Source organism: Sinocyclocheilus anshuiensis, unplaced genomic scaffold, assembly GCF_001515605.1.
Source record: "Sinocyclocheilus anshuiensis isolate Anshui unplaced genomic scaffold, SAMN03320099.WGS_v1.1 scaffold1571, whole genome shotgun sequence".
Lineage (NCBI taxonomy): Eukaryota > Metazoa > Chordata > Actinopteri > Cypriniformes > Cyprinidae > Sinocyclocheilus > Sinocyclocheilus anshuiensis.
The window spans coordinates 178941-190776 of NW_015551107.1; the positions used below are offsets into that span (position 1 = coordinate 178941).

General features: G+C 38.5%; 1 protein-coding gene across 1 annotated transcript; it reads left to right on the forward strand.

The window, feature by feature from the left end:
• Positions 1–1919: 1919 nt before the first annotated feature.
• LOC107662920 (interferon-induced very large GTPase 1-like) lies at positions 1920–10156 on the forward strand. The gene is made up of 5 exons (XM_016453051.1): positions 1920–2382; positions 2673–2772; positions 3166–3230; positions 4245–6294; positions 6966–10156. The coding sequence occupies exons 1-5, from the start codon at positions 2047–2049 to the stop codon at positions 9668–9670; spliced, it is 5256 nt and encodes a 1751-aa protein (XP_016308537.1). The 5' UTR covers positions 1920–2046; the 3' UTR covers positions 9671–10156.
• The last annotated feature ends 1680 nt before the right edge of the window (positions 10157–11836 follow it).

The window sequence follows — 11836 nt, forward strand, 5'->3', positions numbered from 1 at the left end:
CTTCTGTGGGCTAAACTCGGGAACAGGAGCCCTCTGTGGGCTAAAGTCGGGAACAGCAGCCCACTCTGGGCTGGATTCGGGGACTGGGAAGCACTTACGAGGAGCTGGCACTGGAGGGTGCTCTGGAGGAGCAGGCACAGCAAGGCGCTTTCGAGGAGCTGGCACTGGAGCGAACTCAGGGGCTGGCGCCGACACTGGAGCGGGCTCAGGGGCTTGAGCCGACACTGGAGCTGGAGCCGACACTGGAGCGAGCTCTGAGGCTGGAGCCGACACTGGAGCGAGCTCTGGGGCTGGAGCCAGGCGCTCTGGACTAGCACCAACCGCCTTCTCCTCCTTAGATTCCCCTCTAAGTTCGGGGTAAAAAGGCGTGGTTAACGGACTTGACACTGGAGCGACCGTTGGGCTTGAGAACGCCGTGGCCGGCAGGCTTGACTTCGGAACGTCCGGCGGGCTTGAGAATGCCAAGGCTGCCGGACTTGAGCAAGCCGCGGCCGGCGGGCTGGAGTGAGCCACGACTTCCATGCTGCAGGGGGGAAAAACCAGGAAAACAAAAGACTTTCCAAAAACGAAAAACAAACACGGGGAGAAGGGGCGCCGCTTACTGTCTTGGTCTGGAATTCTGTCATGCTACTGTGAGGAGCACGGAGCGAGGAACGAGGAGACGCAGATTCAAATGCAAACTTAAAGTCTTTAATAATGTCCAAGGAAACAGGAAAACATGTAGCAAGGGGTGTACGTAGCATGAACAATTCCAGACAAGGGAGAACAGAACAGGCTCGAACTCAAATAGGGCAGACAAGAGGGGCAGACAGGTGATGAGGATAACTAATAACAAGGAACAAGTGATTACTAATAATGGGAAAAGGAACTGGAAGGACCAAATAAGGACAAACAGGAACTAAACAGGAACATACACGTGACAGTATTGATGTGTGAGCGAATTAATATACTTAATAAAATATATTAAAATGTTAAAAATGTTTTTCAACACATCTTCCTTGAAAAGCAGGCTGAAGCACGTTCATTACATAAATATTTAAAATATATTGCAGTAGGTCTACATATGGTTTATAAATAAGATACATATACTTTAAACCCACTAAAAGCTGTATCATGTTACTACATTCTTACAAAACATGCAAGTACAAAACTTACAAGTAAACATATACTTTAAGTAAGAGTAAAATAAGTAGGATTTCTGTAAATACACTAAAATGCCACAAAAAGTATGCTTGTTTTAGTATATTTCTTAGAAGCTTAACAAAGCATATATTTATTACCAAAGTACTTCTAGTATACTTTTTAAAAATATATTAAAATGCAATTCAATACATTAATGTAGTTCAAGTAAGCATGTTGGGAGTACAATTGTACTAAAAATATACTATCTGAATTTCAAGTAAATTTTTAAATAAATTTAAGAGTACTTCTTTTTCACCTGGGTACCCTGTTCATCGAAACATCCGAACTGGTGAGCAATTCCAGCTGCAGTGTTGAACCAATTCACCATTGAGAGTCTCCGCATTATCCTGTCTTCTTGTGCATTTGTCTTACATGGAGAACTAGCCTTTTGGGGGGACTTGAATGAATTAGTGTCATTACAAACCTGCAATATTCTAGAAATCACAGATTTGGAATGACCAGTTTTTCTTGCAATGGCTGAAAAGGTAATTCTGCTGGCCTTCATCTGGACAACCTGCTGTAACAGGGTTTCAGTCACCTTAGAGCGGAGGCATGCTACCAGTTAAATAGGTTTTGTCATATAATTAAGGAAATTAGCACCAGGTTAACATCAATAACTTGGAGGTATCTGTAAGTATTATCTGATTTTGATCAGAGTTCTTTTTCAAATATTCCATTTAAGTTTTTTATACTGTGCTTCAGAATACACCTAATTTATGAAATATGCTTAAAAAACCGCCCTTCTTCTCCTGTGAGGAGTACACATCCATTTATTCCATCAATATCTGATTTACTAAATACTATCAATGTTTTGTGGTGTGAGACCCGACCTGTATAGTATTTACATTTCTCTCCAGTGAAATAATGACAAATCCAAATCCAGATGATGCTCTGGACATCCTCCCTGGTGAAGATGAGGAGAACAGCACAGAAGACATCAACCTGATTCAACCCAATCCATTAGATTTAGCAGACCCAACTGAATTGAAACGAAATGGGCTTGCACCGGGTCCAGTCCTTGATAACAAAGAGACATGTGATCCAATTAAAAAGGAAGTCAGTGAAGAAACATTTGATATGCAGAAAACTTCAGTTCTGGTCACATCACAAGATCAAACCCCTAAAACCGCAGAAACCAAGGACCACAGTCCTAAAACAAATACATCAGGAAAAGAAAATCAAGCAGATGATGAACACAAGGTAAATATATGTTGTCTACAGTATTACAAACCTAAATAAATTTAGATTAAATGTTCCTTATACACTCATTGAATTAATCAATTGAATGAATCTATAATGTCAAAATAAACCACAATCTATGGAATATTTTTCCAAAACCTTGTTGAATCTAAGCCACACAGAATTCAGTCTGTTCTGAGGGCTAAAAACGGTTTACCAAATAAAGTAGCCACTGAGTGTACATACTCTTGCATACTTGCAAGAACTTAGATCATGATTACAAGAAATGTACATTCTGTTTATCTTTATAGGATAAAGGAAAGCCGGTAGATGAGAACAACTTCAAACCTGTTGTCAATGCAGAAATGATCAAGGCAGCTGTATCATCTGACTCATCATGCAGTGACATGGGTATAACACAATATTCACTGCGCCAAAGTACTCATTTACGAATAATAAATGATCAGATTTGTTCTTATATTCTGATACATTCTGATGAATTTAAGAGCAGTTCTTTGGTGTTTATTCAAGATAAACACATTTCCCAGTCTGAAACATTGTGTTATTTGGAAATTCTCCGTCAGTCCAATCTGGACATGAAAACCTTCTACTAGGTTCTACTAGGTGATTTTAGCTGCCATACAGATATTTGTGGATATAAACAGGCCTTAATGATATATCAGTTAGAAATGTTAAATGTTTGAAAAATGACAGAAAAAAAAACACTGCTATAATATAGAATAAGAAATCTAAGTGGTTTAAAAATCATTCATGTAATTTATTATTATTTTTATATTTCTTAAGGTGAACCTTCATTCAATAAAGAAAGAAGAGAGCACTCCATGACAGAAATGAAAGAAACACACATGGTAAGTTATGTGCACATTTATTACGTGACTAGTATTTACTTAAATTGATTTAATGGTAAAAATGTTTAATAACATATCATGACAACATACAAAAACGTTTTGCATGTGTGGGTTGGGGGGAGGGGAGGTGCTGCCATGGTCAACAGCTGACAAGAGAAAGTTATAAAGAATTTAAAGTTAATAATTCAGCTAATCTGCTAAATACAGAGAAGCCAAGTAGTCCAATAAGCCCCTTGCTGGTAGATGCCATAACTATGTTGTCTTGATTCAAAATGCATCTTTCTCAATTTATAGACTTTAAAAATGTTCAGTACTCTAGAACTACTGATAATAATAGTAATTATCAAAAAAAAGTATTGTTTCTTATATTGGTAGACTATATGGTTGCTTCTTTTAATTCATAATGTTTTGGTGGTTTAGGGAAAAATTAATTATTAAAAAAATAATAAATAAAGCCTTTCCTAGGTTCCACAAATTACTTTTCCCCAGAAATCTCATGTGGCAGTCTATGTGTGGAAATATAAGAAACAAAATCATAATGTGTCTTCACATTTTTGTGCAGGTTCAGTCACACTTACAGACTACAAGACTTGCAAGATGCATGCGATGCTGTGGGTTTATTACAGATATAATGTCTAAAACAACCAATATAAGGATACAAATAATGCAATATATGCCTCTAAAATGCATCATCCCTTGTCAGCTTTTGTCAGATGGAAAGCGTTTTGTATAAGACCACTGTTCTAGAAGACAAAAATGTGCAAGTTATTATTGAATTGAGCCCGGAAGGCAACTGTTCCACTTATACTGTCTAAAACCAAAATGAAAATAAATGAAAAAATAATAATACAACCTATCAATCTTAAAATGAGCTACAAATCCTTTCTGCCTGAAAGGTTTGGTTTTCACAATATCATTAAATGGTTCACTTGTTGAAATTGAGTAGTAATAATAATAATAATAAATTAGACAGAGGCTGCACATAAATTAACATACTAGTCTTTTCTTTCACAGGGACCTGCAGAAGAGCTTAGAACAGAAACAAAGAAACCAGATCAAACAGAAAAAGAAATGATTACAGGCTCAAAAATACTCTTTGACAGACTTCATCTTAAAGGCAGGAATGATCATAAACTGAGAGCTGCAGATGTTCTTCAGATAAGTAAACATTCATTACAGTCCAATGACTCTTGTGCTGAAGAGGAGCTGGTTCAAACTTTCATACAAAAACTACTGATGATGGACTACAGAGCAAGATACATTACTGTTAGAGATCCCAATGAACAAGATCAGATACAAGAAAGACATGATGACTCATCTAAATGTGAGTGTGACATTTTCGAAGAAATGTTTTTGTCTAATGAAGGAACAAGTCAATCTGAGCAAATTCACTCGATGGATGTTCAGATGGCCGTGTTTCATTGTGCTGATGTTTTCCTGAAGCAGCTGATGGTGACTAAACTGTCCCAGTGTCAGTACGCTCTGCCTCTGCTTGTTCCTTATCCATTCACAAAACAGATTGAGTTTCCTCTCTGGACATTCAGACAAATCAGCAAGAGCTGGAAGATGAAAAACTCCAACAATGAAATCATCAGTCAAACCCAGCCAATCTACAAGACAGAAACTCCAATGGTGTTTTTCTTCAGGTTTGGCTCTGTGTCTTCATCCAAGTCTCAGCTGATGAACAGTCTGATCAATGAGAAACACAACACGTTCTTCCACAGGAACTGCCCAGGCAGCAGCAGAACCAGAGTCCTGATGGATGGATTGGTGGAGATCGCCTGGTACTGCCCATCTGGAACAAATGATGATAAATTCACTGAGTGTGTTGCGTTCTGTAATCTACATGGTGATGCAGGAGACCATGAGAAACAGCTGCAGATCCTCACTGAAATGGCCTCAGTCAATGTTGTTCTTCTACCACAACTTCAGAAGAATGACAGAAGTATGATAAAAGTTCAAGAATTCTACAAGGACTCAAAGCCACTCATTTGTCTTCTTACTGAGAATGCTTCAACTCTCATTAAGACACGGAAAGGAAAATACAAGATCGGTCTGAAAGACAGAAATCAGTCAGATGTGTCTGAAGAACTCAGAAGAGCTATAAATGATTGTCTCTCAGAATTATCTTCCACTTTCAGACTTGAAGATGTGTCCAAACACTCGGACATCAGAGTAGATGCGGAAGATGATGATGACTGCAGGAGAGCAAGAGAAGCAGCACAGCAGATGATACGTTTACTGGAGAAGAAAAATCTTACGGAAACCAAAGAATCATTTCTGCCTCATCAGGGGAAACTGTGGCATCAGTGGAGTCAGAAGAACAAAGAACTGCATCGCCCTCAAGGAGATGATCTAGAAATGGACATCAGTAGAAAACACACAGAAATTGAGAAACTCCGTCAACAGCAGCATGAATCAGACATCAGTGAGTTTATGAAGGTCTTTATTAAAGTAATGAACTCAGATGCTGCAAATAAGATGTTTTTCACCAAATGGCTCAGAATCGTCCTGGATGAATATACATCAGGTGATCTTTCTGCTCTACATCACAAGTATAATGAAAAGTGGTCAACAGTATTACAACTGAAGGAGAAACATGATAAATCTGAACAACTCAAAGCTGAACAAATCAAGCTTGAGAAAATATCTGAGGAACTTCAAAATGCAACCTTTGGTGTGGAGCACATCATGAGGGAGATCGGTCAGATCTATGAATCATGTTCATCTGTAAAGAAGAACAAGAAAGACCTGAAAGACTTCTCTTCTCTCGCGAGTCTCGCAGCAGAGATGATGATCTCTGGATTTCCACTGGAGCTGATGGATGGAGATGCTGCTCATGTTCCTGTGATCTGGATCTCTGCTGTTCTAGATCAACTCGTCCAGAAACTGGGGGACCAGAGAGTCTTTGTGCTGTCAGTTTTAGGGATTCAGAGCTCTGGAAAATCCACAATGCTGAATGCTATGTTTGGACTTGAGTTTGCCGTCAGTGCTGGCCGGTGCACCAGAGGAGCTTTCATGCAGCTGGTCAGAGTGTCAGACGAGATGAAAACACGGATGAACAGTGGGTCAGACGATATGAAAACAGAGCTGAAGTTTGACTATATTCTGGTTGTGGATACTGAGGGTCTTCGTGCTCTAGAACTGGCTGGAAGATCAACAAGACACCATGACAATGAATTGGCCACATTTGTTGTTGGTCTTGGAAATCTGACCTTGATCAATATCTTTGGAGAAAACCCGTCTGAGATGCAGGACATTCTTCAGATTGTTGTTCAGGCCTTCCTGAGGATGAAGAAGGTCAGACTGAATCCCAGCTGTGTGTTTGTGCATCAATCATGAGGGAGATCGGTCAGATCTATGAATCATGTTCATCTGTAAAGAAGAACAAGAAAGACCTGAAAGACTTCTCTTCTCTCGCGAGTCTCGCAGCAGAGATGATGATCTCTGGATTTCCACTGGAGCTGATGGATGGAGATGCTGCTCATGTTCCTGTGATCTGGATCTCTGCTGTTCTAGATCAACTCGTCCAGAAACTGGGGGACCAGAGAGTCTTTGTGCTGTCAGTTTTAGGGATTCAGAGCTCTGGAAAATCCACAATGCTGAATGCTATGTTTGGACTTGAGTTTGCCGTCAGTGCTGGCCGGTGCACCAGAGGAGCTTTCATGCAGCTGGTCAGAGTGTCAGACGAGATGAAAACACGGATGAACAGTGGGTCAGACGATATGAAAACAGAGCTGAAGTTTGACTATATTCTGGTTGTGGATACTGAGGGTCTTCGTGCTCTAGAACTGGCTGGAAGATCAACAAGACACCATGACAATGAATTGGCCACATTTGTTGTTGGTCTTGGAAATCTGACCTTGATCAATATCTTTGGAGAAAACCCGTCTGAGATGCAGGACATTCTTCAGATTGTTGTTCAGGCCTTCCTGAGGATGAAGAAGGTAAAACTGAATCCCAGCTGTGTGTTTGTGCATCAGAACGTTTCAGACCTCACAGCTGGAGAGAAAAACATGGAGGGAAGGAGACGACTGCAGGAGACACTGGATGAGATGACAAAACTTGCTGCTAAAGAGGAAGTCTGTGATGTTGAACGTTTCAGTGACGTTATTACATTTGATGTTCAGAAAGATGTGAAGTATTTTGCTCAGCTCTGGGAGGGCAGTCCGCCCATGGCTCCACCAAACCCAAGCTACTGTGAGAACATTCAAGACCTGAAGATAACTATAATAACTCATGCATCAAAATCACATGGAACGAGACTGAAAGACTTCAAAGTTCGTATTAATGATCTCTGGGAGGCTTTACTGAATGAGCGATTCGTCTTCAGCTTCAGAAATTCTCTGGAGATTTCAGCTTACAGGAAATTGGAGACACAATACAGCAAGTGGTCCTGGAGGCTTCGCCGTGCCATGCTGGAAACTGAGAACAAACTACACAACCAAATAGAAAATGAAGCAATTCACGAGGTTAAAGAAACTGATCTTCACAAAGAGTTGAAGAAGACAAGTGAAGAAGTGAAAAAATCAGTGTCAGAATTCTTTGAGAAAGACGCAGATGCAAATATACTGATTCAGTGGAAAACATCATTTGACATTAAAATCAAAGAGCTACAGGAAAGCATTGTAAGAGAAACAAAGAGGAAATTAAATGAGATTCTTAAGCAGCGAGACCTGAAGAAAGAGATTGATGCTCAGAGGATACATCATGAAAACACTCTCTTTGAAAAGAGCAAAGAACTCGCCTTAAAACGCAAAGACAAAGCAAATGATGAAGAAACACTAAAGAAAGAGTTTGGTTTGTTTTGGAACCAGTGGATGAAGTTAATCAGCAGAGACACCCCAACAATCAGAAACATTGACATAATGAGAGATATGAGAGAGATCCTCGGTGACATCTATGAAAGTATTAATGCAGACCACCAGAAGGACAGCAGGGATATTTTATCTGTGCAGAGTTATTCAGATTATGTACAGTTAAAGAAATCAACCAAAATTTTAACAAAATTTCAACAAATGCTGGGTTACGGTCTCTCTGAGGATGAAGCCCAAATAAGATCATTAGTCAATGATGTTGTTCAGCAGACAGACAAAATGATTCAGTCTTTCAACATTTCAGAGATGGGCTACAACATCAGTTACATTCAACAACTCATAGATTACATCAAAGCAAGAGTAATAGAACATGAGGAAGGACCAGTTAAATATGTGTTCAAGAATGAATTCTTCATGGACTTGGTTCTTTCCATCTGTAAGAGAGCAAATAAGATGATCACTGAGCAACACAGAATGTTCAAAGAGGCCAATGATCCTGAAATATATGTTAAGAAGAAGAAGGAAGAGTATTATATTATTTTCCAGAAATACTGTCATGGGGCAAAATCAGCTGCCATTTTTGGTGAGATCATCTGTCAGAAACTCAAAGAACCCACTGAACAGAGTGTATACAAGAAGACTGCCAGAGAGTTAGCAAATGATATGAGAACAGACTGTCCATCACTGAATGGAAACAGGTCAAACCTTGAGAAACACATCCTGAAGAAACTGGCAGAAGAGGAGGATTTTGACAAATACATGGACTACATTCATAATGCCAGAGATCACTTCAGTGGTTTCATAAGAGATGAAGTCAGTCACTTCATCACTGATAAGTTCAATGTCCGTGTTTTACGCAAGATGAACAAGAACATTAAACTCCTGCAGCAGAAGATCATGGAAGCAGCACATGAATCTACTGAACATGCTCGAGTGAACAGAGGAGATGCTGGTTTGTGGTTGAAGAGATTCACACAGCAGCTCTCAAATGAGCTGATCTTCTCTGAAAAGGACCTCAGTGGAGTCAGTCATGATGATGTTGATGATTTCAAACTCCTAGAAGATGTGATAAAGAGAGAACTTCCTTCTATAATGTCAGACATCAGCAGTATCTTCAACAAAAATACTTTTCCAGCAAAACTGGAGCCCAAGTTCAGGCCAGATCAGCTTCTGATTGATGACTTATGTCAGTGCTGTTGGGATCAGTGTCCATTCTGTGGAGCCATCTGCACCAACACCATAGAAAACCATGATGAAGATCACAGTGCTGTTTTCCATGGAGTGAGTGGAGTAAAAGGGATCAAGTTCAGGGGTACAACAAACTTGTCTGTTTGGATCTGCACTACATCAGTGGCAAGCAGTGATCGATATTTTTATCTCAGTGCCGATGATAAAACATTCCTATACAGTGAATACAGAAAAGCAAAAGGGGTTTTTGCTAAATGGAGCATCACCCCTGATCTCTCTGAACTGCCCTACTGGAAGTGGTTTGTGTGCAAATTCCAGAAAGATCTTGAAAAATACTACAATAAGACATTTGATGGTTGTGGCAAGATCCCACCTGAATGGGAAAAACATTCAAAACAGGATGCTATCGAGAATTTGAATAATAAATACAACTAATTTAACAAGTAAAGTAATTTTGTTTAGGTCTATAGACCTCTCATATGTGATATAGAGAACACAGATTGAAATGATTTTGTTCCTGACTTGACTTCTGAAATCGTTTAAACTTCAGCATTAGAGCAGTGCTTTAGTTTCCTTTGCCTTGCCCATTTCAAATGCAAAAGCATTGAAATATAACTATCATACTCATGTTGAACATGCCATGTCCTGACTATGTAAGAGGCATTTTTTTTTTCCTTTGTAGGATGTCAGAACTCAGTTGCAAAATTAATCTTCATATGAATGCACAAGCTATATCACAGTGCAATGTATCTCCATGCAATTTTTTACAGACGTTACCATGATAAACAAGTATTGTCCGATTAGTGTTTTACTCAATAATTGTAATCTGATTACAGGAATATGATAATGCATTTGTTACTGAGATCAAATGAATTGTGTTTTACTCCCAACCCTGCATGTGACACATAGTTAATGTAAATTCTGAATAAATCTCAGTTCAGTTCTGTGTTTCTGTTTAATATACAGTTTAATGGACTGAAACCTACAGTACATATTCAAAATCAATGTTACTACATATATTCAAGTGATCTTACTATGACTACGGATAGCAGCTGCAAGCATGTGAGGTTGTTGTGGCAAAAAAAAAGATACATCTTACATGGATAACTTAAGAGCCATGCTAAATAAAGTAAATGGTCCTCCTCCTGACATAAATGATATCTCATGACAACGATTCATTCTCAATGGAACACTTTCTATATCCACACTATAATTTATGGATGTTATTAAAGAAAAATTAGTTTATTTTCTATTCAGTTATCATCAGTAAATCAACCTGCAATAGAACAGCTTTGCTTTTCTTCAAATGATACCATAGACAGTAACTAAGGACAATGAAAATACAGTGCGTGCATAATTATTATGCAAGTTGATATTCTGATTGTATTTTTTTTTTTTCAAAGCACATTTTACCAATTCCAAATCACATCAATCTTAATAACTACTATTCATTATGTATTTAATCGTTTATAAGTGATATATAATTGTCCATGACGGCTGGAAGTGAAAAACTCCTTATATTCAGCTGTGCATAATTATTAAGCAGGTTTTCTTTTACAGATAAAATGAGCCAAAAAAGAGATTAATCTGACTGAAAAGACAAAAATTATTAAATGGTCATGAGAAGGATGCAATACTAGAATTTACAAAGTTAAGGCATGATCATTGGACAGTGAAATGCTCATTGGGTCAGTAGAGTCAGAAAAAGAAAAAAAAAACAGGTGGAGAAGAAAAGACACACGTTAACTACGAAATAATTAAGGATTACTGTGAAGGATTAGGTGCGAAACCATCAGGAACCATTTAGTCTCCAGCACCACCATTTTCCAGAACTGCAACCTTCCTGGAGTCTCCAGAAGTGCAAGATGTCAGGTTCTCAGAGACTTTGCCTGGGTAAAAAAATCCTTAAAAATTACCCTCACTTAATAAGAATAACACGCTGAAGTGTTGTGGAATATGAAGACTGATTTTTATAGGATTTATGGACAGATAAGTTATGAGTGACTCTTGAAGGACCAGCACCACATCCTCTTGTACCACTCTTTCAAGAATTTATCTTCAAGAATCTGCCAGTTTTGAGAGTTCATTTTTATTCCATCTCCTTTCCTGAAAAGTCTGTCTTACAGGGATGGACTAAAAATTATCTCCCAAAACCTACTGCAAGATTCTGGAAGATAAATTCTTCAAACAAACAGTGTTCTCTTAAACTAAAAAGAGAAAAAGACAGGATTGGTAGGAAAGTTAAAAATTACAGACATTTTAATAAATAAATGACTTACCTGTTAAAAGTATGTTGACTGTCTATGTAGTTGGATGGCTGAGCTCCAGAAAATCAGTAATGAGCCATCTTTTTTTACATTATAGGGTTTTATATTAAAACAACAACAGCAGCATGTAGTGTGGATAAGGTACTTTTTTATTGACATGTCAATACATTATTAGCCAAATACATTTATAAATGGCAATTGACACTGAACATTAATACAGAAAGAAGTAAAACAAAAAATAGATGTGATGAAGTTCCAGTGAAATATCTTCACAATCCTCTTTGATGCCTTTAAGTCAATAATTTTGGTGTGAGTGAGTGTCAGTTTCTCTGCA

Coding starts and splice junctions, on each gene's coding strand:
- LOC107662920 (XM_016453051.1), top strand. CDS start 2,047: ATGACAAATCCAAATCCAGATGATGCTCTGGACATCCTCCCTGGTGAA. Junction 2,773..3,165: donor CTCATCATGCAGTGACATGG/GTATAACACAAT, acceptor ATATTTCTTAAG/GTGAACCTTCATTCAATAAA. Junction 6,295..6,965: donor GATGAAAACACGGATGAACA/GTGGGTCAGACG, acceptor ATATGAAAACAG/AGCTGAAGTTTGACTATATT.